This window comes from Poecilia formosa, unplaced genomic scaffold, assembly GCF_000485575.1.
Source record: "Poecilia formosa unplaced genomic scaffold, Poecilia_formosa-5.1.2 Scaffold496, whole genome shotgun sequence".
NCBI classification, from domain to species: Eukaryota; Metazoa; Chordata; class Actinopteri; order Cyprinodontiformes; family Poeciliidae; genus Poecilia; species Poecilia formosa.
The window spans coordinates 182,235-207,689 of record NW_006800435.1 but is presented as its reverse complement, the minus strand read 5'-3'; the positions used below and the strand labels follow the sequence as shown (position 1 = coordinate 207,689).

The following is a 25,455-nucleotide window of genomic DNA, read 5'->3' as shown; positions in this document are numbered from 1 at the left end:
CCATCCATCCCCTCCTTTCCCAGTCTGCCATCACTCCTGTACCTGACACAGAGATAGTTGGAATAGCCTGAGGCAGAGACTGAGCCTCCCACCCACTTCGTCATCCCTCTGTGATCGATAGAACCACATGGGTTCCAGGGCAGCTCAGCAAAACACTCCTCACGCTTCACCAGTCCATCTACAAGTGTAACCTGACACTGCGCTGAACGTCGGCAAACAGAATTTAAAGTTAAACTTTTTATTTCCGTTTATTGTAGTCTTTGAACAAGCGTTCTGTTTACAACTGAACCGAACACTGACGAACCTGAACGACGGAGCTGATGAAAGTAAAGACCTTTTAAAAGAAAAGGAACGGAGTGCACACTTTGTCCAGCTTGTTCACTACAAAAACACAGAATCATACCAACTACATTTGTTTAGTTTCCTCTCCAAATATCTTATCACACTGGAGACGAGACTAAACTAACTTACACGTAACTCTTCAGCAAGATATGGGAGCTTGTTTTAAGACAATAATTCCTTAATATTGATGAAAAGCATTTCTTTCCACTGGCAGATAATTTCACTTATGACTTGGGAAAAACATAATTATAAGTGAAGTCATCTGCCAATGGAACTAGTACTTTTTCATCAATATTCAGAAATTATTGACCCGTATTTCTTGTTGAAAAGTTTCTTATGTTTTGTCTTAGTTCAAGTGTTGTACGATATTTGCAGAAAACCAAAAATACTTGGTAAGAGTTTGTGTTTCTGCAGTGAACAAATTTGGATTTTTTATTTTGAACAGCAGCTTAAACAAATCATCACAGACAAACTTTTGTATTTGCCTGACATCTACTGGTGAAGCTAAGACACTGCAGTCCGTTCTCCTTCAGCTCAGTCGGTCTGATGACTCAAAATTCAAATTCAAAATATACTTTATTGATCCCCAAGGGAAGTACAACGCTCACATTCATTCAAAATTCTTCAAAGAGTTTTTGTTATTGCTGATTACATTGGGAGGTGAGTTCTGACCTCTGACCCTGCTGTGTGTCAGAAGGACTGGGAGAGCAACGGCGGCCTGGTGAAGAAGCTGCCATCCATCCGTGAGGACGAGGAGGGCGACGAGGAGCAGAGCTCCGTGTCCCGGGCTCCCCGCTCGCCGCTGCATCTCAGCAGGGGCCTCAGCTCCCCGCTGCGCTCCCCCCTCCTGGCTCCGCGGCCCTTCAGGGCCCCCACCGAGCACTCACGGCCCTCCACCCTGCAGATACCAGTGGTTAGCTTCAGCAGCGCTCCACCCGAGCTCAGCCCCAGGTAACACACACACACACACACGCACGCTTTCTCTCTGTAGGTGCAAACTGTAATCATAAAACGTGTAATGACACAACCTCAGAGCCACAGAAATAAACTGCAGTGGACTCTGCTGCAATCGGTGTCTGGCTGCCATGGCAACCGGTAGATTGCATAGCTGGTGGATCATATGGGACCTGCTGCAGGGTTTCCGACTGCAGCTGAATGGTTTGCATGGATGTGTAGATGTGTAAAGACCCGGGGAGAGGCGGCGCAGCGATTACTGTCCGTTCAGACCGGATCGACATTCTGACCACGTGCCGGGGCCGATGGAGAGAGGAAAAAGATGCATGTACATTTCTGCAAAAAAAAAAACAAATGTTCTGAGATTCATCTCAGAACAAGGGAATTTAGCTTTAAAAGTCAAAAATTAGCAAGAAATAAAACCCTGCAAAATTGACATTAATCTAAGAAAATTTCAAGAAAGAGTTTGAAATGTAAAAAATCTTCAACTTTTGACACTCGGAAAATTTTTAAAAGTCGAAAATGTTCGACTTCAGAAAATCTCAGACATTTCCAAGTTTTAGTTTTTTTTTTTGTTTATTTTTCTGGAACATTTCAGAGATTCATCTCAGAATTTCTTTTGAGTCTTTTGGTGGAAGTGTACTCCTCCTATCTGTAGCGGCCGCTACAGATAGGAGGGTTAAAGGTCATGCTTCTGACCTTTAACCCTTTCTGTCCTGCAAAGATTTGTGGACGGCATCGAAACAGAGAGCATTTCCACCTCCTCACCGAAGTTTGAGTTCAGTCCCAGCCTGTCAACTGCAGCTCCACCTTCCCCTTACCCAGGTAAAACACACACACACACACACACACTTACCCCATCTATGGTGTGTGTTCTCTTCCTTTCCTGGGAGCTTAATATGGAAGCCTTGAATATTCCCGCTGTCTGCAGGGATGCGTGAGCACTCTGAGATCAAGCAGAGCGTGGCGAAGCTGACAGAGGAGGTAAGTTCTGACCTGATGCATCATGACTGTCGCATTTTTCCTGCCGACTGAGATTTTTTAGCCCCGGATTGTAATTTTCATCCCATTCTATAAAATAAACGCTGACTCAGGTCATATTCAGTTTAGTTTACTCATTGCGATAATTCACAACAAATGTCATCATTAGTAAACTGATGTAATTCGTAGCAGCGTATGATGACTCCTGACAGGTAACGGATGCTGATGCATGTAATGTGAACAATGCAGGTGGATTGTTTTTAATGCTCCTCTGATCTGGAACAAAAACAACTGAGTTCCTTTAAATCCAGGCTAAAAACCCTGGTAAGGAAAACCTTCTGAGCTTTTGACCCATAATCACTGGAATATTGACCAACATATTTTGATATGTATTGATGATTTGGATCAAATGTATTGGTTTTGTTGCTGGTTTCTCATTTGGTGACTGTGTGATGTCTTTATGACTTCTTATTTTTGTGTTTTTATTACATAAAGAACTTTGAACTGTTGCCAAAACCTGCTATTGAAATGATTTTTTGATTGATTGATTAAACTGAAAATTGTCTGAAAAGCTTAAAGTGATTTTATCGTAGCTCCTTTTATCCGTCGTCAGGCAAACATTTCTACGTCAACGTTCAGATGAGGTTCTGGGTCTTAGGCTGGAATTGGTACCTGGTAACAGGACTGACAGAGTTCTTTAGTGAAGCGATGTGACCGTCTGGTTGTGTCTCTGTCTCCTCCTCTCCCAGATGAACTCTCTGTCCAAACAAGTGTCCAACCTCAGCCAGGAGCTGCGGGAAATGGCGTGCCTGCTGAAGCCCCTCCTCCAGGTTGCCCCGCAGCCAATCCTGATGAGCGCAGTGCCAAACCTGGCCCCGCCTCAGGGCAGTGCCAGCCAGCTGCTGTCCAGCCCCTGGTTCCCGCCGGCGCCTGCAGCAGCGCCGCGTTCCCCCCCGATAGAGGACGCCGGCTCCCTCTTGGACAGCGGAGACCCGGAGGGCGAGGGTTTGCCGCGATGCCTTCTCCCGACTCATCACTCACCAGAAAGGCCTGATTCCTCTCCATCAGCATCAGCACAGCCCCCAGCCAGCCCCGTGGCAACTGGCTCAAGCTTCCTGTCATCGAAGGGAGAAGCTCTGAAGGGGTCCCCAGTGTCCCAAAGCCCCCAGGTGTCCCCCAGCAACGGGATCCTCCTACCGTCCCTGGAGGACCAGCCTGCGCTGCGCTCCAGCAACCCTTCACTGTCGCTGTCCTTCTCCGTCTCCCTCTCCTCCTCGCCATCTCTCTCTTCTTGCCCATCGCGGCCCACCAGCTGTGGCAGTAGAGGCCTGCTCCCCCCGCCTCCCTCTCAGGACACGCCCCCTCCCCTGTCTTCACACCGCTCGGCTCCCTCGTCCGTCTCCTCGTCTCCCAGGGGTCGCCGGCTGAGGCCTTCCCTGTCCATTGCCGTCGCGTCCACCGCAGCGCCCGTCCATCCCTCCACCATGTCCCTTCCCGTGTCTCTGGACTTTGGGAGCTCAGCAAAGCGAGACGCTCACACTCCGGCGAGGTGCAATCTGCAGAGACGCCACGAGGAGGCCAGAGCCGCCGCCAGTCCGCAGGAGGTGGAGATGCAGGAGTGGGGCTGGCGGGGAGAAGAGAGCAAAACCTCCACGGAGGATTTCAGCTTCATCGACGAGGACGATCCAGGGCAATAGGCGGGTTTCTGCTGCGCGATGCAGCCGTGAACAAAGCGGTCGGTGAAGCAGCAAGCTGGTCCGTCTCAGACAGGAAGCCTGGGATGGTTGGGAGGCTTCCTGACTACGCTAACAGTCTATGCTAACAGCCTTCTGTTAGCATATCACTCACCGGCTCACCCACCGATTATTAGTGACACAAATCCTGCAGAACTGCGGCGTGAGTCGATGCCTTCAGCTCCTGACACGCAGAACCAGACAGCATTCCTCTGTCCCTTTCTCTCTCTCTCACACCCTCTCCCATCTGATATCGGTTTTATTTTTTAAATACCAAGAGGTCTCCCCCTGCAGAGGCACGGACAAACACACACATCCCCCAGCTGGTGGGTCCGAGTCCTCACAGCAGGGCCTGGAATGTAAAGTCGCTCATTCTCACTCCACATTTTATTTTCTAAAGGAAGGCAATCATCTGCCCCTGTACACTCACACACACCCACACACACACACACACACACAGATGCACACCCTCATACCACTCATTTCCCTAAAGCAGCGAGGCCTGGTTCTCTCATGGTGTAATTAAAGTACTTTGTACCTTTGGGTTCAATGCCAAAGAGGAAAACAGAACCACAGTTTAGATCCTAAAATGCTCCATAAGCTGCTTCTCAACAAGCTAGACTCAGAAACTTTATTTAAGTTAGGAATTTCAGTTGTCAAGCAAAACTCATGTGTTTTATAGGTTCAATATATATACTATATTATAAATGTTTGTGTTGTTTTGATGACTATGGCTTACAGCAAAAGAAAATTCCCAATCAAACCGACATAGAAAATGGTTTTAATGCAGAGATGCACTCTATACTTTAGTATGTAGTACCACACCAGTGCATTGTGGGATGGAGGTAGAGCTGAGCAACAGCTAAATAATACATATATTATGATAGACGCGTGATCAATATCAATAGATAACACATCTCATAGAATGTTCAATAACTAAACCAAACTCATTTCCAGAACCAAACAGCATTCTGGGAGATGTAGGCAGAGGAAAGGCTGGAGCGACTCAGCCTCTCATGGCTCAATATGCTGGTATGGTGGCATCAACTAGCTCACTTATTGGTTGCCTAGCAACAACATCTTCAGCAGCTTGCGCAGCAGCAGTTTCAGGTTTTGCGACTGCTTAAACCTGCTTAAAATAAAAAACGATGGCGTGGAGTGAAAGGAGAAAATGAGCACAACAGGTGCAGTATGTAACTTTAAATATATATATATATGTTTATATATATGTTTTTTTATATTTGTTGAAACTGTCACCATATCATGGCATTATGTTATGAGAGAATCTGAAAAGCTTGATCTCTCTGAGCTGTTATTGCCATCTGAATAAACAACCAATCAGAGCCAGGAGGCAGGTCTTAGAGCTGTCAATCAATTTCATGTACTCGCTGCTCAATGTGCTGATGGCGGCGAAACAAACTTACCATTACAAGCGGGAGAAGCGCCTCATGGTGGGGTGATTGACAGCGCTAAGACCCGCCTCCTGGCTCTGATTGGTTGTTTCTAGTTGGTACTGAGAGGAGTTCAATTTTTCTTCACAGATTATCTGTAATGGTGACGAATACGTGAAAGTATATCTCTTCTAAACGTTCCATACTGCAGCTTTAAAACAGGAAACGGCGCCACACATCCAAAAAATCCCTTTTTTTTATTGCTCTATCCTTCATTTTAGGGTTTGTTTTTTTAGCTGTAGGCCACAATTATCAAAATGAACTCATAACGTCACCATGAATAGTTTCTGTTCTCGAAATAAATTGCTGAAATAAACCAAACCATTTAATGCCATTTTCATGTACTGGGCTGCATCTGTAGTTTTCAAGTCAAGCACATTCAGATTGTACGTCGCACATTTCCCCCTGAGCTTTAGCCATCCAGCCATTCGTGCCTTCTCCATGTGAAGACGCCTCCCCCCCCTCTCACCGGCCCACAGGTCCCTTCAGTCAGTCCAACTTTACCCAGAAGAAGCCATCAATGCCCCCTGCTGAGAACACTCTGACCTTCCTCTGAAACGCTTACCGCTCCGTTTAGGCTCTGGTGCAGAGGAAACGCGGTGGGTTGGTACTGCACGTCACGTGGAACCCTTCACAGTTCTTATGTAGCACACACACACGCCGCCTCCGACCGCCTGGGGGGGGTTACAAGACTTCAGCCAGAGCCACTACGCTACAGAAGCCTCAGGACCTTGGCCTGGTTTCTTCGCTGTAGACCCTGAGCTTTCTGGTCCCCCACTTTGTTACAGAAACGGCAGAGAACGCTTTCTTGGACTTTCTACACACTGGAAAACAAAACTCCTATGAATGTGTGGAGTTCAGATCCTGAGCGCCACGTGGGTGAGGTGGGGTTGCAGTGAGATGTGATGCGGAGTGATACCCCACTGGGATTTAAATCAAATGCATGTTTTTTTATTATTATTTTTGCATGAGAAACGTGCCTGCTTTTGAGCTGTTCAGGCCGGAGGGAAAACTGCCCCCCCTGGTGGAGGCTGCTGGGTTTCCGATGTATTTTATTACAGACTGCTGTTACATACAAATTTAAACTTGGGATTACATACATTAAAATAAAGAAGTGTTGTTTTGTAAGAGTGGAGTCTTTGAGGTTTGTTTGTTTTTTGTTTTGAAAAAGAAACAATTTCCAAATAGCAGGTAGGAATTCAGGTTAAGCACCCAGAAGGGTCAGCTTGATTTGGGTGTAATCTGGTTGACATGGAGACAAGGTGATGGATGAAAATGATTTGGGTTGCAACAAGTTGGGACCGAGTGGAAGAGGATTAGGGCCACCAAGAAATAAAATTCAGACTTCGACTCCAGGCTCGTTAGCTGAATGGCTGCTGCTGAGGGAATTCAGCCATTTGATCCCCGTCTGTTGAGAACGGATGGATCTTAAAGTTGCAGGACCGTAGCTCTCCAGAACCGGACCGGACCGGAGCAGTCCCGGTCTATTCAGTCTGCCAGGTTTTGTAACGTCCAACTCTGAGTGTCATTAAGTTTTTTCAGAACTCATTTGTAAATGTATTTATAGACCAACATATCTCCATGTGCATACTCGTTATTCATTTTATATTGAGCCATTTTGAAATTGCCTATGATATCACAGTTGTGTACATATTTTTGAATAAATTTTATGTTGTTTCTGGTTACATCCATTTCTAATATTAACACTTTGGATGAAATATCTTGTCAATTTCCCTCTGGGGGATCAATAAAGTATATTCTATTCTTTTCTACCTGAAATCACAAAAATAATATATTTTAGTTGTAATGTGACAAAATGTGGAAAAATTCCAAGAATGTGAACACTTTGAAAGGCACTAAACATCCATTCATTCTGGGTGCAAACCAGAGTGCGTCGAAGTGTTTCAGCCTCATTTTCAGCGGCGATGACGTCGTCGCTCTGAAACAGAACCGGGCCGTTCAGAACCGCCGACAGTCGGAAGCCATTTTCCGTGGAAGCGGAGCAGAACTGGAGTCTCTCAGTGTGACGATGGGAGCACTGGTGGCACGACGTGACAACAGAACGGAGTCAAACCTAATGAGCAGGTGGGGACATGGACATTAACAATGACTCACTTTTATTTCACTCCAGATGAACCAAGAATATTAAAGGTTTAGTTCAGCACCTTCATTTCATTGGATACTTTCCTTTGCTTCAAGCCAGAAACACACTAAGAAAAATTAGAAAAGAGGCCATTTTGGGCCTGACATCTTTGTCAAACGATACGGAGTTACAGTCACAAATGCCACGTTGTTGGTGTCGATAACGAACCCGTTCTTTAACCGTACTCAGCCGTGACGGTGACCATCACAAGGTCGAAGCATATATATATAGCTCTCTCTCTCTCTCTCTATATATATATATATATATATAGATATATAGTTAAATTAACCCCGTATTTTTATTCTTGTAAGAAATTTACCCAAAACAAAAAAGACTAAAAGGAGCATCTAGACGCTTCCTAGTACCAAATATTAAAAGTCAGGCTCTGCAATGTTGTGGGTTTACATCAGAAATGAATACATCAAAGCTGCAGTATGTCACTTTGTCACTTCTTTAAATATGTTGTTTTTAGATATATTTGTTAAAACTGTCACCATGTTTGACAAAGAGTATGAGACAAGACAATCTGTGGGGGAAAAAATTCAAGGTCCTCCACCTCCTCTCTGAGCTACTATTGGTGTCTGAAGAAACTGAAAACATCCAATCAGAGCTTGGAGGCGGGTCTTAGTGATGCCAATCAATCTCATATACTCACTGCTAAATGACAGAGAAATGGCCTATCATTACAGGAAAATCATTTATCCACCATCATTGGTGGCCATGCTAACCAGCCTAGCATTCAGGACAGGTTCTGCTAGCTGACTGGCAGCGCCGAGACCCGCCTCCTGGCTCTGATTGGTTGTTTCTAATAAGTACTAGGAGCACTGGGAGAAAGAAGGCAGAGAAATTTTTTTTTTTTTTTTTTTTTACACAAATTATCTCTCATACAGTTTCAACAAATATGCAAAAAGAAAAAAAAAAGCTACATACTGCAGCTTTAACTAGCTTTATCTAGGTTTGGGTCTGAAACAAAAACTCTATGCAGCCTCCCTACAGAAGAAATAACACACAACACAAAGGAATCCTTCTGCGGGTCTGCATATATTTTCCACTTTGTAACATTCATTCTATCAGAACTTCAGTACGGATTGAAATGTTAGAGGGCAACACTAAAAACCCCTGGATGGAGGGGAGGTTCTACACCGGAGCGCTAGGTGGACCTATTGGAGGAGGGGGCTTCCTGTCCATGTTTTCATTCTGACAAACACACAGACAAAGGAGTAGAGGGGAGGAGGGGGGGAGGGTGACACAGTGAATCCTCCTCTGGTCCACTGATAACGGAGCAGATTGGTTTAAGCACCACCAGCTCTGGATCTACACTTCTCATGGGGACTGAAAGGACACTGGGCAGAGGTGATGGGCGTCGAGTGCAGGCAGCCTCTTCACGGTCACCAACGGAAACTTAGAAATCTGGGATCCTTGGGTTTGTTTTCCGTTCTCACCCCTGCAGACAAAATTCAGGGTTTTAATGGCGATCCAATCAGGCTGCAGGTCCAACTGTGCTGAGAGTGGAGGTGTAGCGGGACAGGATGAAGTCAGTGGGCTGAGAACAGGGGAAAATAAAAATCCAAAAATATATATTTATGTTTAAATTTATATATATATATATATGTATATATTTATATTTATTTACGAGGTATATGTCCACAAAAAAATAAAACACCCAAAGTTTCAAAATAGGCATTTCTTCCAAATATATCCTTGCTAGTGATGCCTTGGGTAGACATTAATATTAACAGCAATATTAATCCAAACACCAGGAAGTTCTCCTGTTCCAAATCTCCACCATCAGGAGTCCCAGAAGAAGAGAGGCCTCAGACCAGCGCATGTACGGGAATCTGACGTCAAACACCAGAAAGTTACCTCTCAAGCAAAAACAGACAAAAGGAAAAAAAAAAAAAAAAGTAAAACTTCCCTAATTTCTCCAACAACCAAACAGCCACACGCTCGGAGCCTCCTCTTGCTCCAGGAAGAGTTGGGGCCGAGAAGAACCGCTGGAAACGGGAGGCAGGAGAAACGCGGGCCACAGGTCCAAGACGAAACAAAAAGGTGTCTTTGTGCAAGTCTCAAAACGAAAGCCAACATAAACCCAAAGAGGCAGCGGCAGGCGTCCTCTAGATGACCGTCAGTTAGGCTGGCAGTAGAGGATCGCTGCCCACTGTAGTCATGCCAGGTACTGCTGCAGCGCCGTCTTCGCCCTGGCAGAGACACAAACACATCGTCGTCATGGTTATGGTCAGACTTTGGTGACGGAGGAGCAGAGGGGGTTTCTGGAACAACCTGTCACTGAGGTTGGGGTCGGCTGACTGCGTCAGTTTGTGCAGGACGTCCACGAAGCCCATCTCCCTCAGCTTGTCCTGGCGATCCTGAGAGCCTGGCGCACAACCGGGAGCAAACGGGAAACTTCATCATCGTGTCGAAGACTCCAGGATTTTAAACCTGATTCTACTTTTAAAAAAAGACTCGGTACTCGGACTTCTTTAAAAAAAGAAGTCGGTATAAATCGACTAGGTATCGATTTATACCCAGTCTTCAATCGTTCTACAACGGCGAACTGGGGCCGTTGTAGACAGAGTAAATTACTGCCAAAAAAAAATTCAGAAGTTTTTATTTTAATTTCAGAAATTTTTCAGAACAAAAAGTTGGAAATTCCTGAATATTTACACATTTTTCGCATTTTTTGTTCTAGAAAATTTCTAAGATTAATATCAAGACTTTGCTGTGCTTTCTAGCTAATGTTTTGACTTTGGTTGTGGCTGGGTCATTAAATTTTAAACCAGATTCCAGTGGACAAGAAAGTACTTTGAAAAATGATGTGGGAGAAATCTGAAATAAACTGGAAACCGATCATTACAACCAGACACTCTAATGTTCCTCAGTGAAAACACACTGAAACACAATTTAAACTAACACCGTTTTGTTTTGGTTGATTGAAAAGCGTAATTAATTACCGTATTTTCTGCACTATAAGGCGCACCTTAAATGAATGGCCTATTTTAAAACTTTTTTTCATATATAGGGCGCATAGAACAAGACGCTACAGTTCGGGACGCGATTTATTCCGTACTTTACAAATGTGGATGTGTGATAATAAAAAGTTGGTCCACGAGTACATTATATAGTAGGCTGGCCCAGTCATTGTTTCACTCGCGGTGTTGGTGTTGCGATATTGTGCCCAACTGCTTTCTGGGTAACGCAGACCAACCGACACACTGCCGCCGCAGTCTCTGTCTCCCCCCCAGCCCCCCGGCTTTAAATGTATAGGGTTGGTCCCTTGGTAACCCTAGTGAAGCACCCTGGTGAATGTCTAAAGCCACTTTGTTGACATAAAGAATGTCAACAAAACAGTCCGACTCCGGTCGGCGAGGAGAGCCTTCCGCGACTGGGCCGGGGCGTGGCCGGACGATGGTCACCCTTCTCCGTTCGCACACAGCATGTTGGTGGAGAACGTGGTGCTAAATGACCTGCAGACGACCTGATTATAGACGGTCGGTAGGTAGATAGGTCAGTCAAACTTTATTAACAAACCAGCGTTCTGACAACTATCCCAGCATGCACCGCGCGCTTCTTCTTCCACAGGCGAAAATGAAGTCGGCGGCTGCTTACCGTAGTTGCTAGACCTGTTGTGGCTCAATATTGGTCCATATATAAGGCGCACTGTCGGCTTTTGGGGAAATTGAAGGTTTTTAGGTGCGGAAAATACGGCATATTAAACATGCAACATGGAAACATGCTGCTGATCTGTTTGTGTTTAAAAGTTAATGTCAGAGCGACTTATTGTTGGGATTTAAGAGAACAGAAACAAAATCTAAACAGAAGTTAAAACTAACACACCTCCATATTTAAACTTTACTTTGTCATGATAAAACTGCTGACTGGTATAATGTAGCAATTTTGCCCAGGTTTGACTTTTCAGCTTCACAACAAAAACCGATCAACTTTTAAAAGGGTACATTAAAAAATGACTAAAAGAAACCCTGCGACTAACAGAAATGTAATAGAAACTCTTTTTCTGCCATGTTTGTTTTAATCCGAGTTCTTCTGTAATCTGAATCGAGCAGCTGGCAGCAGTCCTTACCGTCCTCCTCGTTCCAGATGAGGTTGGACACACAGAAGGTGGCGGCGAGCTGCAGCTTCACGTTCGAGTGTCCCTGTGGGAACGGAGGACAGAGAGGACGTCAGAGACACACGTCCCCGCTCCGCAGCGAAACCAACGCCTTCTGAGCCGTCAGCACAATTCAGAACGACAACACGACTGAAAAACTCATCATATCAGCTCATATACCAGTCAGTACTGATAATTGTCAATATTAGTAATTATTGGTTAGTTTTTTTTTTATTATGTGGAATACTGTCAGACTGGTGATGAGACTTCTCCTGTTCTTTCCAGAGTTTCACTCCACTGTTGTTTTTTAAATTATTTTTAAGTAGTTATGAAGCAGTGCAGCAAAACATAAAACTGCTGCTACCCAAGTTACTTAGCAACAGTTGTTGCTAGGTAACCAAAGACTGAGTTAATTGATGCCACCAACTAGCTGAGCTCGCTGTCAAAGGTTGAGCAGTTGAATCCTTTCCTTTTCCTACATCTCTCAGAATGCTGTGCGGTTCTGGCTTGGCGGTTCAGGGAATATTCTATCGGCTGTATTGATATTAATCACATGTCTATATTCATCATTATTGATTCATTCCTCAAATGTTTCCTGAAATCCTGAATCGATAGTTTTTCTCTAAACATTTTTACGTCAGTCATAACAATAAATCATCAAAGCGTTCTCCTATAGAAGTTATTGATTATTCTCAACGCGAGTAATAAGAGCATACGAAACGTCCTCATGTGATACGAATCCAATTAAACAAAATGAAATAAATGTTCAGTTTCTAGCTAAACAAATGCATTTCTTTTAAAGAGGCTGAAAACCAGAATCAGAAAGTTACAGTGAAGCAAGCTTGTGTTCAGCGCTGGGCCGTACCATGTAGTATTTAATTTTCTGGAGCATGTCATCGTTTGTCATGATGAGCTCCTTGGCTGTGTTTCCATCGGCGATGTTGGCGAGGATGCAAAGCGTCTGAGTGGAAAAAAAACAACAAAAAAAAACAAAGAGTGGGTGCTTTCATCTGAGCTGACCACAGATTTAACTCGGACAAAATGTAGAAATCCCATCCTGCAGTGCAGCAGCAGGACCAAGTGCTGCACAGAAATCCTCTTTCGTACGCTCACCTGCTCTTTGACCTCTATGCTGTGCTCGGCTTCCAGGATCAGGGTCACCGCCTGCATGATCTGCTTCCCGTGAGAGCTCATGATCTGGTCTATGTGCTGGCAGGACGAGGAGAGAGCAGAGGGAGGTCAGTGTTTAAAGGTGCATGGAGAAAATCCTTCACATTCGGCACATTACGGCTCAGGGAGACGCCTGAACGCAGCGCTGGCTGAGCCCTCAACCAATAGAAATCCAGCCTGAATCTCACCTTTAACTGGTGTGTCTGCATTTCCTGCACAGCGTTCTGTTTTTGATTATTTCTACTGTCAGAGGCAATGGATGCCCCAGAGCAGTGTCAGCATTTTTATGCTCCTCTAATCCGGAACAAGCAGCCAGAAAACTGCAAAACAGCTGAAACACTGAACTTCAAATCAAGGCTAAAGACCCAGCTATCTGATCTGTATACGCTTGATGATGGTATTTGGCAAAATGTAATGTCTATTTCTTGTTTCATAATTAGCTGCTTTATTACATTTTTATAGTGTAGAGCATTTTGAACTGCCTGGATGCTGAAATGTGCTCTAACTAATAAACTTGACAGGAGAAAACGCTGCACCATGGAGGGCCGATATCAGCCTCTATCTGAGCCTGTTGCAATAAGCAATTAATCAATAAATCAATTAATCGCATGATAAATTAAAACAAGCTCAATAATTTCCATTTGGATGACTGATTGTTTTTATCATTTCTCTCTCTTTCTACCAAAAACTACATGATAAAAGTCTTTATTCTGGTGCTTTTCAGTCTCAGTAAGATATGGGAGCTGCAGAATCAATAATTCCTTATTATTGATGAAAAAGTAATAGTTCCACTGGCAGATCATTTATCTTATAACAAGACAATGGAACTGGTACTTTTTTCACCAATATTGAGGAATTATTGTTTTAAAACTAGCTTCTATATGTTGCTGACAAGTTACTTGTAAGTTAGTTTTGCCTTATTTCAAGTAGAAGCAAGAACAGAAGTGCTTGGTAAGATTATGTCTCACCGGGCGCGTTGACAGCAGGTTACGCAGCAAACCCAGAGTCTTCATCAGCACGTTGGTGTCGGGGTCGGAGAGCAGGCGGAACAGCTGCTCGGTGCCCAGACACCTGACGATCTCCACCTTCACCTTCTGGTCGGCCTGGAACGCCATGTTCTGGAAACGCATCATGTGTACACATAAGATGGGAGTTTTCTCCATCACCATTTTTTTTTCCTTTCTTTTTTAATACAATGAACTCTATAATGAAACAAAAGTTTGCTCGTTACCATCAGGGCCCAGATGCCATTTACCCTGAGAGCAGGGCTGTCGCTCTGAGTCAGACTGCATAGTAACTCTATCACCCCAGACTCCAGGATGGGCTGTTGGAAACGACAACAACTTCATTTACAGATCCGCTTTAAACTGGCCTACTGTCCGTTACATTTAAAAATGTACTCTCTTTACAAACTGAGCCACATATAATTGATCAACTATCTCTGAGAACAGCTGGATGTGACGGCTTCTTCAGGGTCAAGTGACATCGTCACCTCTTTACTTGGCGAGAACTCCAGCAGCAGGTTGCATAGTGTTGAGGAGGCCATGACCAGGACTTCATCTGGGGCGTTCTGCAGCAGCTGCACACAAACACATCGTGAACAGCCTGAGGGCTGCAGCAGATTCCAGTCTTACTTCAGCGAGAAAGCCGAATGGAGGTCGGATCAAACGGACCTTCATGAGGGGCTTCCACACGGCGTGATCATGAAAGCTGGTCCTTAGTTGCTGCACTGACCGGGAAAGACTATGAAGACACCTGCAGAGGAAGGGGGGAAATGCACACATGAACAAACATTACAGCAACTTTTATTTAAAAAAAAAAATGGATTCTATATATTTGTTAAAACTATCACTAACTAATGTGAGACAAAAAAAATTGGCTCCTCTGCCTCCTTCCTACAGCAAATACACCGCTCTGAAAAAAACAACCAACCTGAGCCAGGAAAAGGGTCGTAGCTCTGTCAATCACCCTCGAGTACGCGTTGCTCACAACCTTTCACTTTTTCTCCGCTACACTACATCTGGTTCACCAGATGCAAGTCGTTTCTGCACTATCAGCACATGACACGGCACGTATGCGGCACTGATTGACAGCGCTAAGACCCTCCTCCTGGCTCTGATTGGCTGTTTCTGACTGTGAGCAGTACATTTCTGCAGACGCCTCCATCTTCTCATAGATCATCCGTCTCATATTACACCGTTTCAACATGGTGACAGTTTTAACAAATATCTAAAACACATTTTTGTAAAAGTTGCATATTGTAGGTGTAACCTTTAATCTTGGGTTCATGCACTATTTTAGTTCAGCGTATTTACACTGAAGTTCAGTTTATGGTTTTATCATCAGTATGGCATCAGTATGAAGAGCTCCCAAGTTGAAATGAACCCTGCAGGCATTACTTGATGCACAAGTTGTTCTTCAAAGTGGAAAACGGAGTTGAGAGAGGCTCACCTCACCGCTGCCAGCCGCACTTTAATGCTGGATTCCGATAGGCCGCTGACTATTCGGTCCATCATGTTTTCCGTCTCTGTGATCTGAAGAAAACAAAGGCGGTGCATTGGGACATGAGCATGTGTTCGTATCACCACACATGCAGGGGGTGAGAGGGAAAAAAAAACTGACTCCAGAACCTTTTTGCGAATGTCCTCGTCATTTGAGCCCAGAGAGGCGTAGAGCTTGAAAGCAGCTTGTCTCAGCTCATGTGCATGTTTAAGGTCATGGTCCAGCTGCAGGGTGGGACAGGTGCAACATTTCAGTACGGACAGCTTTTAGTTTTAACCAATAAAGGTTCTGTAAAACATTTAAAACAAACCCATCCAGTCCCAAAAGCCCACTGGGAAAGAATCAGAGGTTAAAGGGGGTGAGGGGAGAACGCCTGAAGCAAATGATTTTCAAATTAAGTTGCAAAGAGTGTAGAGTACATAAATATGCTGTCATATGACACAAAAAAGACATAATCGCATCACAATCCAGTTTGGCCATCCTGATTGTTTGATGGCACAGTTATGAGCAAGTATTGAAATGGACAGTTTTAGAAATCACCAAAACCTTTTAGGTCAGGAGTGATCTGATCTGATTTTCATTCCCATTTTTTATCCAATTTTTACACATTTACTTAACGGCGGCGCACAGACAGAAGGTGAGACTGAGCCCAGACAAAACACAAGCAGCCGAGACCAAAGACTGACCAGGATTTCTGTTCAATTTACAAACCCAGCAGTTGGTGGATTAAGACAATCGCCCCCTAGTGGCCAATAAACAGACCTTTTAAATATTAAAGTTGTCATGTCTTTATAGTCATGACAAAAACAATAAATTAAATGCATTCGATGTTTAAGTTATATTTTAGACATACATTTGTCATATAAATATTAATTTAGAATTCAACTTTTTTTTTTCCTCCTTGTTCAAGCAATTACTCAGGGTAAATAATCTGTAAAAGGTTTCCACTGAACTGAGGAGATCACCACTCTCCCACAAACCGTGCAATGAAACATCTTTCTACAACTGGTACAGGAAACATAGGTAACTTGTTTCATATAACCTAAACGCTCCATTTCAGTCAGATGCATGCAACAGGCCTGCTTAGACCCACCCTCTTGATGTCAGCGATGGCAGACACAGAGCTGGGATACTTGAAGTAGTCGGCCAACATGGCCACCAGGTGGTCGGTGGTGCTGGCGATCCTCTGCAGCTCCACGTCGGGCTCCATCAGGTAGGCTAGCGTCTCTGCACCTTCCACTCTCTCCTCCAGCAAATGCTCTTTACTGCACATCCGCACGAGGCAGGGCAACGTCTGGACACACAACAGGAAGTGACGTCGCACAGAAACGGCTCACCGGCGGTAGTTAGGACAACATGCAGCGGCGAAAAAGATCCAAACCTTTAGTACTATGGAGCCGTCGTCTGTCCTGATGGCACCTGCTCGACACATGTAGGTTAGACTGGAACGGAAACAGCAGCCGCACATGAGGTCCACGCAAACAACAAACACGCTCCAACTGTAAGGCTGAAGTGTGTAACTTTTATGAAAAGTGTGTTTTTTACAGATTTGTTCAAACTGGCAACATATAGTAACAGTATGGAATGAGACAGATTACCTGTGGGGGGTGGAATACAAAAAAAAATCTAGCCCTTCCACTTCCTACCAGTGCTTAATTCTTAATTTACAATCTGCAGAAACAGACAGCTACCGACCAAAAACGACCAATTGGATCCAGGAGAAAGGCCTCGGCTGTCAATCATGCTCGTGTATAAGCTACTTAATGGCGGAGAAACAACTTCCCGTTCCAGAAAAACTATTCATCTGCTGTCACTGGGTGCTATGCTAACTAGCTTTAGCATTCATGACAGATTCTGGTCTGAGAGATTTTAGACATTTAAAAATAAATGAACTAATAAAATTTGTGTAAGAAGATGTACATTTATTAAAATGTACAACTCTTGTTCTTTTCTGCCACACAATGATGGGCATTTCAACTAAATTTTCCTATGAATACTTTCTAAAAATATGCCAAAGGAAAATCAGCCCAAATTTTAACAACCCAACCAATTCTGTTTTTACAGGCCAATGTGTTTTCATAAGACGCCCAGTTGGGGTGATTGGCAGTGTTAAGACCCTCCTCCTGGCCCTGATTGGTTCTTTCTGACTGGAGCGTGCGTTTCTACAGACAGCCGTTAAGCACAAGGACCTTGATTTTTTTCACAGATGATCTGTCTCATATTATACTGTTTGGACATGACAGTTTTACCAAATATGTAAAAAAAAGAAAGAAAAAAAAGAAGCGCGTTATTTGTAAAAGTTACACACTGCAACTACGCTGTGTTACTGGAAAAACCTGGTGCAACACTCACCATTTGGCTGCCGTTAGCTGCATTTCAACGGGTTGATCCCTTTGCATCATTTTAACAAATACCTGAGTGAGCTGCTCACCATCCACCAGCACTGCCAGAAACAGAACAAGCAGCAGAGTTCAGAAGAGGAGAAAAAGTGGAGGGAAAACCAAAAGCAGGCGAGAATCTCACCATTCACCAGTGTCATGGAGACCTGAGTGTTCTCATAGGCCAGGACTGAGAAACACTTTAACGCCTGCATCCGGACCTGAGGAGGGAATGACGTAGAAGTTGATGTTCGCGTCACTGACGGTGAGAACAGATCAGACGACCTCACTGGGAGGAGCTGCGTACCTTATAGGAGGGTGAAATAAGCAGAGGGGCGATATTCTGGATGGCGCCGTGGTTGAAAAGAACCGTCTGGTGCTCTGGGGTCTGCGGACAACAATCAGCAGCAGATTACGGTCTGGATGTGTGTGTGTGTGTGTGTGTGTGTGAGATTGAATCCATCATGTTCATGTGTGACTGAATACTGTCAAATACCTTACAACAGTGGGAGAAGATCTGAGTGATGTACTCCTGGGTTCTCTGGGAGTTGCTCAGTAGAGACATGAGATGGGGAATCACAGTGGGATCCTTCAGTAAAACATACAACAACACTATATATGTGCATGGCCTCACAGAAACAAGCACCTTTACATTACAGTTCTGAAAATAAATGTAGAGCAAAGTGGAGGATATACATGTGAAGTTGATCCTTTGGGATCAATAAAGTATTTTTGAATTTGAACAGTGAAGCTGCGATTAAGTTCCTGCAGCATCAAATCCTCACTGAATCCAGTTCGGAAAGCATCGACTTCACCTCAGAGGCGTCACCAAGTGGTTTCTAATGCTGCTGTAAAATAAATCAACTTGTTCCTCTGGATGTACAGAAGAGTCATCTGAAAAATAATGCTGTAATCAAATAGACACATGCCTAGACACTAAATATAACCAAGTATTTTTGGTCTTGTTTCTAGCGCAAACATTTTAGAACACTTGAAATAAGACTAAACTAACTTAAAAGTTACTGTTGAGCAAGATACAGGAGCTTGTTTTAGGTCAATAATTCCTTAATAGTGATGAAAAAGTAATTTCACTGGCTGATTATTTCACTTGTAACACGGGAAAAATGTTTAATTATAAATCAAATAATCTGCTAGTGGAACTTAATATTGATTTTTTTCATCAATATTAAGGAATTATTGACTCAAAACAAGTTCCATCTTGCTTTACAGCTTCTTTGCAAGTTAGTTTTGCCTTATTACAAGTGTGTAAAGATATCTGCACTAGAAACAGCCCTAAAAATACTTGGTAAGATTTAGTGTTTTTGCAGTGCATAGGACCTAAACGATGTATTAATATGAATAATCACATTGCAAGGATCTAGAATTGCAAGGGAAGGAAGGCCCTGTAAACATGGGCTGCACAGAGTCAGGTTCAAGGTGACCTACTGTATACAGCAGCTGCACAGGCGTAACGGGACTGATGAAGACAGTTCTGAGACATCGAAGACAGGCTTCAGTGAAGACCAGGTCTGGACACAAGAGACCTGCAAAGTAAAAGGAACGACCGTTTTGCCCTCATTTTCTTATCTGCATGCACGGCAGTGTGTTTTATAGCTTCACCTTGGAGCAGGGTGGGGATGATGTGACAGTCCACCAAGGACTTGATGTTGTTCTCGGTGCCCATGGCCAGACTGCCCAGCACCACGGCGCACTCCGTCCTCAGCTGCAGGCTGGATGAGCTCTGCTGAAGCAGGTACAGTAACCTGGAAGCACAGAGAGAGAGAGAGAGAGAGAGAGAAAGAGAGGAGGCGAGAAAGACAGAGAGAGAGAGAGAAAAAACCTGAAACCAACTTCATCACCTGCAAGGGACAAGACTGACACTGCAAAAATAACTAATCTTACCAAGTATTTTTGGTCTACTTTCTCCTGCAAATATCTTAGTACAATTGAAATACGACAAAACTAACTTACAACTTTTCAGCCCTACATGGGAGTTTGTTCTAAGTCAATTATTCCTTAATACTGATGAAAAAGTTCTAGTTCCACTGGGAGATTATTTCACTTGTAACCAGACATTTCACTCATGATGTACATGAAATTATCTGCCAGAGGGTCTAGTACTTTTTCATCAATATTACATAATTATTGACTTATAATTCAATAATAACTCCTATATCTTGCTGAAAAGTTAATTTTGTCCCATTTAAATGTAATACGTAATATTGCGCTAGAAAGCAAACAAAAATACTCGGTAGGATTTTGTAGAGTACCGAACATCCAACTATTAAATCTGTCACTTTAATTCTTCTTTCATTAGATCACTTAAAATAACATTTTGAATTCGGTATGTGAGAGTCAGATTTGATATTTTGTTCAATCATGGCCTCATTGTTTCTCTTAAGACTTGACTTTGTTTCCAGGTAAACGGACCAATAACAAGAGGAGAGCATATAAAGTTGAGAAGCTGAGGTCAGCAATAAAAAGCTCATGTTGTTAAAAAAAATGCCTGGATTATTACAAAGTATTGCACTATTGTCAGTGTGAATGTAGGATCTGGTGTTACATTTGCTACAGATGAGATCATCAAACAACTTAAAGACCAACACTTCAGTTTTATTATGTCTCATAAACTACTAAATGTAAATTAGATCACAGACAGCAGCACACAAGGAAGAAAGCCATAAAAAAACCCACAGGTTTGGAATAGTCAGCAGACCTGACACAGCAGATGTGATCTATGCTAATGTTTGTTTACCACCATATTTATGCTGATGCGCTTGAAACAACAGAGAAAGAAAAAAATAAATGGAAAGAGAAAAGATGTGCAGAGTACCTCGGTACAGCTCCAAGGACAATCAGATTGGCCTTCTGCTTGTTGTTTCCTATGACAGCATTCTTCATATCACTAACGGAAAGACAAATACGAAAACAAAAAGATAGATGAGAGTTTTTTTTGGATACAGTAGTTCATTTGTTTGTTTGCTTGCTTTTTGTGACACTTAAATATTTAAAGCTGCAGTATGTAACTTGCATATGTAAATAAAAAAAAGTGTTGTTTTTTTTTACATATTTGTTAAAACTGTCATTTTGCCATGACAGGAGAGTAGGAGTGTGGTCCTCCCCCCATCTGCAGAAATGTACCGCTGCCGCTGCTCAGAAACAACCAATCAGAGCCAGGAGGAGGGTCTTAGCGCTGTCAGTCATGATGGTGTATGTGAAGTGATTTCTCAACTTTACAGATGAGGTTATAATCAGGTCTTAGTGTGGGGAATGAAATTGAATGGAAAAAAATCTAGTTAAAAACAATTAATTCATGATTTAGCTACTGTATTTTAGATAGTTTTGCCTTATTAAATAATATAATTTGTAAACTGCATTTTGTTTTTACCCATATCATCTTTGTTTAATTTGAAAAAATAAAAATAAAAACATTGTACAATCAGAAACATTAAAGTGTGGCAAGAAAGAAACAAAAAGAAGAAATTTGTAAGAGAGCAAACCCTTTATCATGACAATGTGATGACCACGTTGCTATGTTAATTCATTTTTGTCATGGAAAAGTCATATTATAACCAATTGTCATTTTTTTAGTCAAACAAAAAAAAAAAACATGGTTTAATAATTGCACCAGCGATGAAAGACTTGATACGCTTATTTGAGGTGAAACAGAAGATATTCACATGTAACTGATCGATTTCTATAAATCTGAAGCCCAATATGCACTTAATCAACACATATATATTGACACAACTTTTCTTCTGCTGTGCCAGTGACCAGGGTTACATCAAACAGGAGCTGAGTGGAGCTGGTGGAAAAGTGCAGCTGGAGTTTAGATAGCAGAGAGCTACGAGCCGTAACTAGAGCTAGTAACCTCACGGGATAAAAATAACCAGGAAACAGTCAGACTACGTGTCATCTACCTTATGCCGAGTTCTGATACAGAGTATCAGATGAAAACATGTACATGTAAACACGTCGGTTCATTTCAGGAAAATCTCTCATTGGAAAAATGGAGCTTCCATAATATGCTGAAACATGAGCTACGTTAAAATAACCCAAATCACGGCACGCAGTTATAGAATTATTAACTGGATATGATCTACAACCTCTACATGCCGACAGGACAACACTTGATCTTCTCAAAACCTTTACTTAGTTGGAGCACACAGAGAGGAATCTGACCTGTGCATCTACACAAAGATTTTCTACAGGATTTAGGTCTGGGTGTTGAGATGAAGATGAAAGAATATTGATTTTATATCTGATGAACAACTTCTGTGTTGCTTTGTCCACGTATGGTTATGGCTGGAAAATAAGTGAATCCATTCTTTGAAGGGAAACAGGCCCACAGGATCTCTGATCTGTTACGATTCTCAACAGTGGTCATACATTCCTGTTACAGTTCCAGTAAAGTTTAGCAAATTCCATAGGTTTACATGTGTCTACCAAGCTACCAGTTGGGACCAGTTAGCTACCAGTTAGCATCTAATGGTTGTTGTGGAGTCTAGAGATACAAGTCTCTGCTGAAGTTCTCCCAAAAAGGGCTTTGGGAATTATTTTATTTTATTTTAACCGCCCTTACCGTACAGCTCACTGCCAAGATAATTGTGTCCCCCATGTAGAATTATAGCCGAGAAATAAAATAACTAAAAGGAGAAACAGAAAATCAAAATATCAAAGACCAAGGTAGGCTTTGAAAACTAATGTGACAGGCAATATGTGTGGTGTATCAAATGGTAGGTACCTAGTTCCCCTTTTTTCAAATCATTTTTAAAAGACAGATTGCAACCTGTCAACTTGATTTTCCCTATTTTTAGGTTTTCGCATAAACATATTTACATCTTCATATAGTTTGTAAATGTTCCCCCCCCCCTTTTTTTTATTCTTCACTTGTAATCCATAATGTTCCAGGAGGCTTGAGGAAATTCTGTTTCATTTAAGGGCGACTTTTAAGAATAAATGTCATCATTAATAATGTTTATTTTAATTGTACTTTGTGTTCAGATAAAAGCCATCTTATAAACTGGATTAATTTGAAACTTTAAACACTAAAATCCTCCAATAAAAATAGAAAAATACATATTGTGATACGCTTTTTTTCCCCATATAACCCAGCACTGAGATGACATATAATACCTGTCATATTTATAAACCAGGAAGACAAGAAATCATAGAAACTACATGTAAAAAATACTTCATCTTCATTTATTATAAACTGATTCATTTTGGTAAAAAAACAGTGTTGTTGCTTATTTGTATAAGCGAATCATTAATGTATTTTCCATACAGAACAATTGGTCAAAAAAAGAATCAAAAGAAAAAGGCAGTTTTTTTTTAAAACATAATGCTTAACTGAAGAACTTCAGCGCTGCTAGACTCACATGACTCCCTGCAGCACTTTCTGTGGGTCAGGGTCGAAAAGTCGGTCAACATAATGGCGACTGGTGGCGGTGACTTCCTGCATAGACAAAACCAGTAAATATAACTATACGAATCCAGAGAGATGAACTCCGAGTGTTCAGATTATTTGGTTTGCCACATTAAAACAACAACCTTCAATGCATTAGACAGGTATTGCATGTGACCAACACAAAGTTGTGCATAATTGTTAAGTTAAAGGAAAATCATCCCCTGGTCTCCTAAATATTTAAAGCGTGGCCCTGGACTCTGGATCTCTCACTGTAGCATCGTCCTGTTTGGATGCTGTTCTCCAGCTTGGGCAATCCTGGAAGAAAGCATCCAGCTGCATTTACAGAAAAATGTGGTCATAGTTCTACAAAGGACTGACTCAGGGAAACTGAAGAAAAATGGATGCCACTGTTGGTCTGTCAAATAAATACTAAATAAAGTACATAAAATCTTGTGGTTGCGACACCACAAAAAGCAAATTATCTGGAAGAGCGCAATTACTTTTGAATACAATGATTAAGTCTTCACCTGTTTTCTTACACAATACAAACAACAACAGTGCAGATTTGAGTAGAGAGGGCTACTAAACTTAAGCAAATCTAAAAAATTTCCAGCACAATGTTCTTTTTTGACATGCTGGACAAATACATAGCATTTCAGTAAAACAACAATCTCATGAGCTTTTCAAACATAAATCACAAAACACAACTTAACTCGCACAGAAATAATCATGTGCTCTCTGATGCATACAGAAGTCTTCAGTCTAGCAGCCCCCTTACAAAGCTGTTTTATGTGTCATTTAATGCGGCTGCATGTGACACCAGAAAACTTGTTTATTCCACTGACAGCTTGGACCAGAACTCTCCCCCTGAGAAGCAAAGGTTCGCCAGCTAACAGCACCGTGATACTGTTGGATGGCTCCGGATGCCCACACACACACAACATGACTGCACCTGCAACATCACGGGTCTGCACAGTTCTGTTCGCAGCTTCCTCACATAGTTTGATTGCATATTGGTACAATATACATATTGCAGTAGCTTTTCATGCTAAAAAATACGCAAACAAAACGATATTTAAGATTCTGTGTAGCTAAAATTTGGGTTTTCTTTTTAACCTTCACTAAACTTTAGCTAAATAATATCAAGTAACCATTAACTCTAGTTTAAAGGTTTTGTAATATCCTAAAAATGGCAACACTTTGGCTTATTTTCATTCACTTAAAACTATTATGGAGCTGACAGATGTATTAGCTGCGTTAGCTTAATTGTACACTGCTAACTTCACAGCATTTGACGTTAGCTTAACAACGCCAAGTTTACAAACGTAAGACTAAATAGGAGATTCAGTGGTTTAAAACAAATTATAACAGGTAGTGGAAATAGAAATTAACTCCCATTACTGTCTTCAATTGGAGCTTTATGTGGTATGTAAACATGTTTAAACTGTTTAAACACTTTCAATTTGCAGCTAGCTGCTAACTCTCTCCAAATGACACTGACATGACAGCTCCTGTGGTTGCTTCATTTGTTTTTGGGTGAGCACCGCTGGGGCGGGCGTCCATGAGACAAACTCGTCAGTAATAGTGTTTCATATGTTTCCACCCGGCGGAGCGAAGGGGTAGTAAAAAACGTTCCCCTTAACTGCTATATAGGAGCACAGCTACATGCTGCTGAGCCCGTTTAGCCTCCAAAGCTAATGCTGGGGTTTAACTCTCCCTAGCTGTTTATGACCGTTTCCATGATATCAACCGCTTGATTTTGGGGGGAGCATTTTGCAAACCGGCTTAAATTATGAGAGTGAGACTCACAGACAGAACACTGATGCGGAGAGGGGCCTCCAACAAGCACGCCATCTCTCTTCCTCCAAACGGGCGCCCCAATCGGCGCAGCACTCCGCGGACACTCCGCCCCCTAGAGCAACTATGAGCGGCTTTAAAAAGTAACGGCGGCCGTCCCACGGGGCTTTCCACGAGCTCTCCTTTCCTAATTACGCACCAGAATCCTGTGTGAGTTCGGTTGTGACAGTTATTACTGGATATAGAACAAAACAGCCCTGGTTTTGTTGGCGAGCTGTCTGACAGTCTATGGCTTTACCGCTTAGGTAAATGTTGTTTATAAGAGTGACGTAGATGTCCTCCTTTTCAGCCCGATTCGATACGTTACCAAGATCAAACCAGTGTCAAAATTAAAACAAAGTTAGGAAATCCTCATTAGAATATTATTTTCATCATATAATATATTTAGAAACACAAATCTTAAACAATAGTAAAAAAATTTTTATCAAC

General features: G+C 42.5%; 2 protein-coding genes across 3 annotated transcripts in view; one reads left to right on the top strand and one right to left on the bottom strand.

Moving 5' to 3' along the window:
* Window positions 1-4,570, top strand: part of kcnh3 (potassium voltage-gated channel, subfamily H (eag-related), member 3) — a 67,807-nt gene extending 63,237 nt beyond the window's left edge. Inside the window, exons 11-14 of one of the 2 annotated variants that reach the window (XM_016664562.1) lie at window positions 1,037-1,293; window positions 2,021-2,121; window positions 2,228-2,280; window positions 3,027-4,570. In XM_016664562.1, coding sequence (XP_016520048.1) covers window positions 1,037-1,293; window positions 2,021-2,121; window positions 2,228-2,280; window positions 3,027-3,974 — 1,359 coding nt within the window. In that variant the 3' untranslated portion in view covers window positions 3,975-4,570. The remainder of the gene's footprint in view (window positions 1-1,036; window positions 1,294-2,020; window positions 2,122-2,227; window positions 2,281-3,026) is intronic. The other variant, XM_016664563.1, reaches the window with a different exon arrangement.
* A 4,056-nt stretch (window positions 4,571-8,626) lies between these two features.
* armc8 (armadillo repeat containing 8) lies at window positions 8,627-25,278 on the bottom strand. Its single transcript, XM_007578895.2, has 22 exons — window positions 24,979-25,278; window positions 23,141-23,217; window positions 20,593-20,664; window positions 19,380-19,522; window positions 19,206-19,303; window positions 18,256-18,348; window positions 18,067-18,147; window positions 17,905-17,980; window positions 17,734-17,824; window positions 16,763-16,823; window positions 16,475-16,675; window positions 15,510-15,605; window positions 15,331-15,413; window positions 14,553-14,634; window positions 14,372-14,458; window positions 14,111-14,203; window positions 13,848-13,997; window positions 12,823-12,918; window positions 12,575-12,670; window positions 11,683-11,755; window positions 9,885-9,978; window positions 8,627-9,802 (listed from the first exon to the last, which is right to left on the bottom strand). The coding sequence occupies exons 1-22, from the start codon at window positions 25,021-25,023 to the stop codon at window positions 9,769-9,771; spliced, it is 2,022 nt and encodes a 673-aa protein (XP_007578957.1). The 5' UTR covers window positions 25,024-25,278; the 3' UTR covers window positions 8,627-9,768.
* Window positions 25,279-25,455: the final 177 nt, after the last annotated feature.

Coding starts and splice junctions, on each gene's coding strand:
- armc8 (XM_007578895.2), bottom strand. CDS start 25,023: ATGGCGTGCTTGTTGGAGGCCCCTCTCCGCATCAGTGTTCTGTCT. Junction 15,414..15,509: donor ACGAGGACATTCGCAAAAAG/GTTCTGGAGTCA, acceptor TGTTTTCTTCAG/ATCACAGAGACGGAAAACAT. Junction 14,459..14,552: donor TGTGGAAGCCCCTCATGAAG/GTCCGTTTGATC, acceptor GTTTGTGTGCAG/CTGCTGCAGAACGCCCCAGA.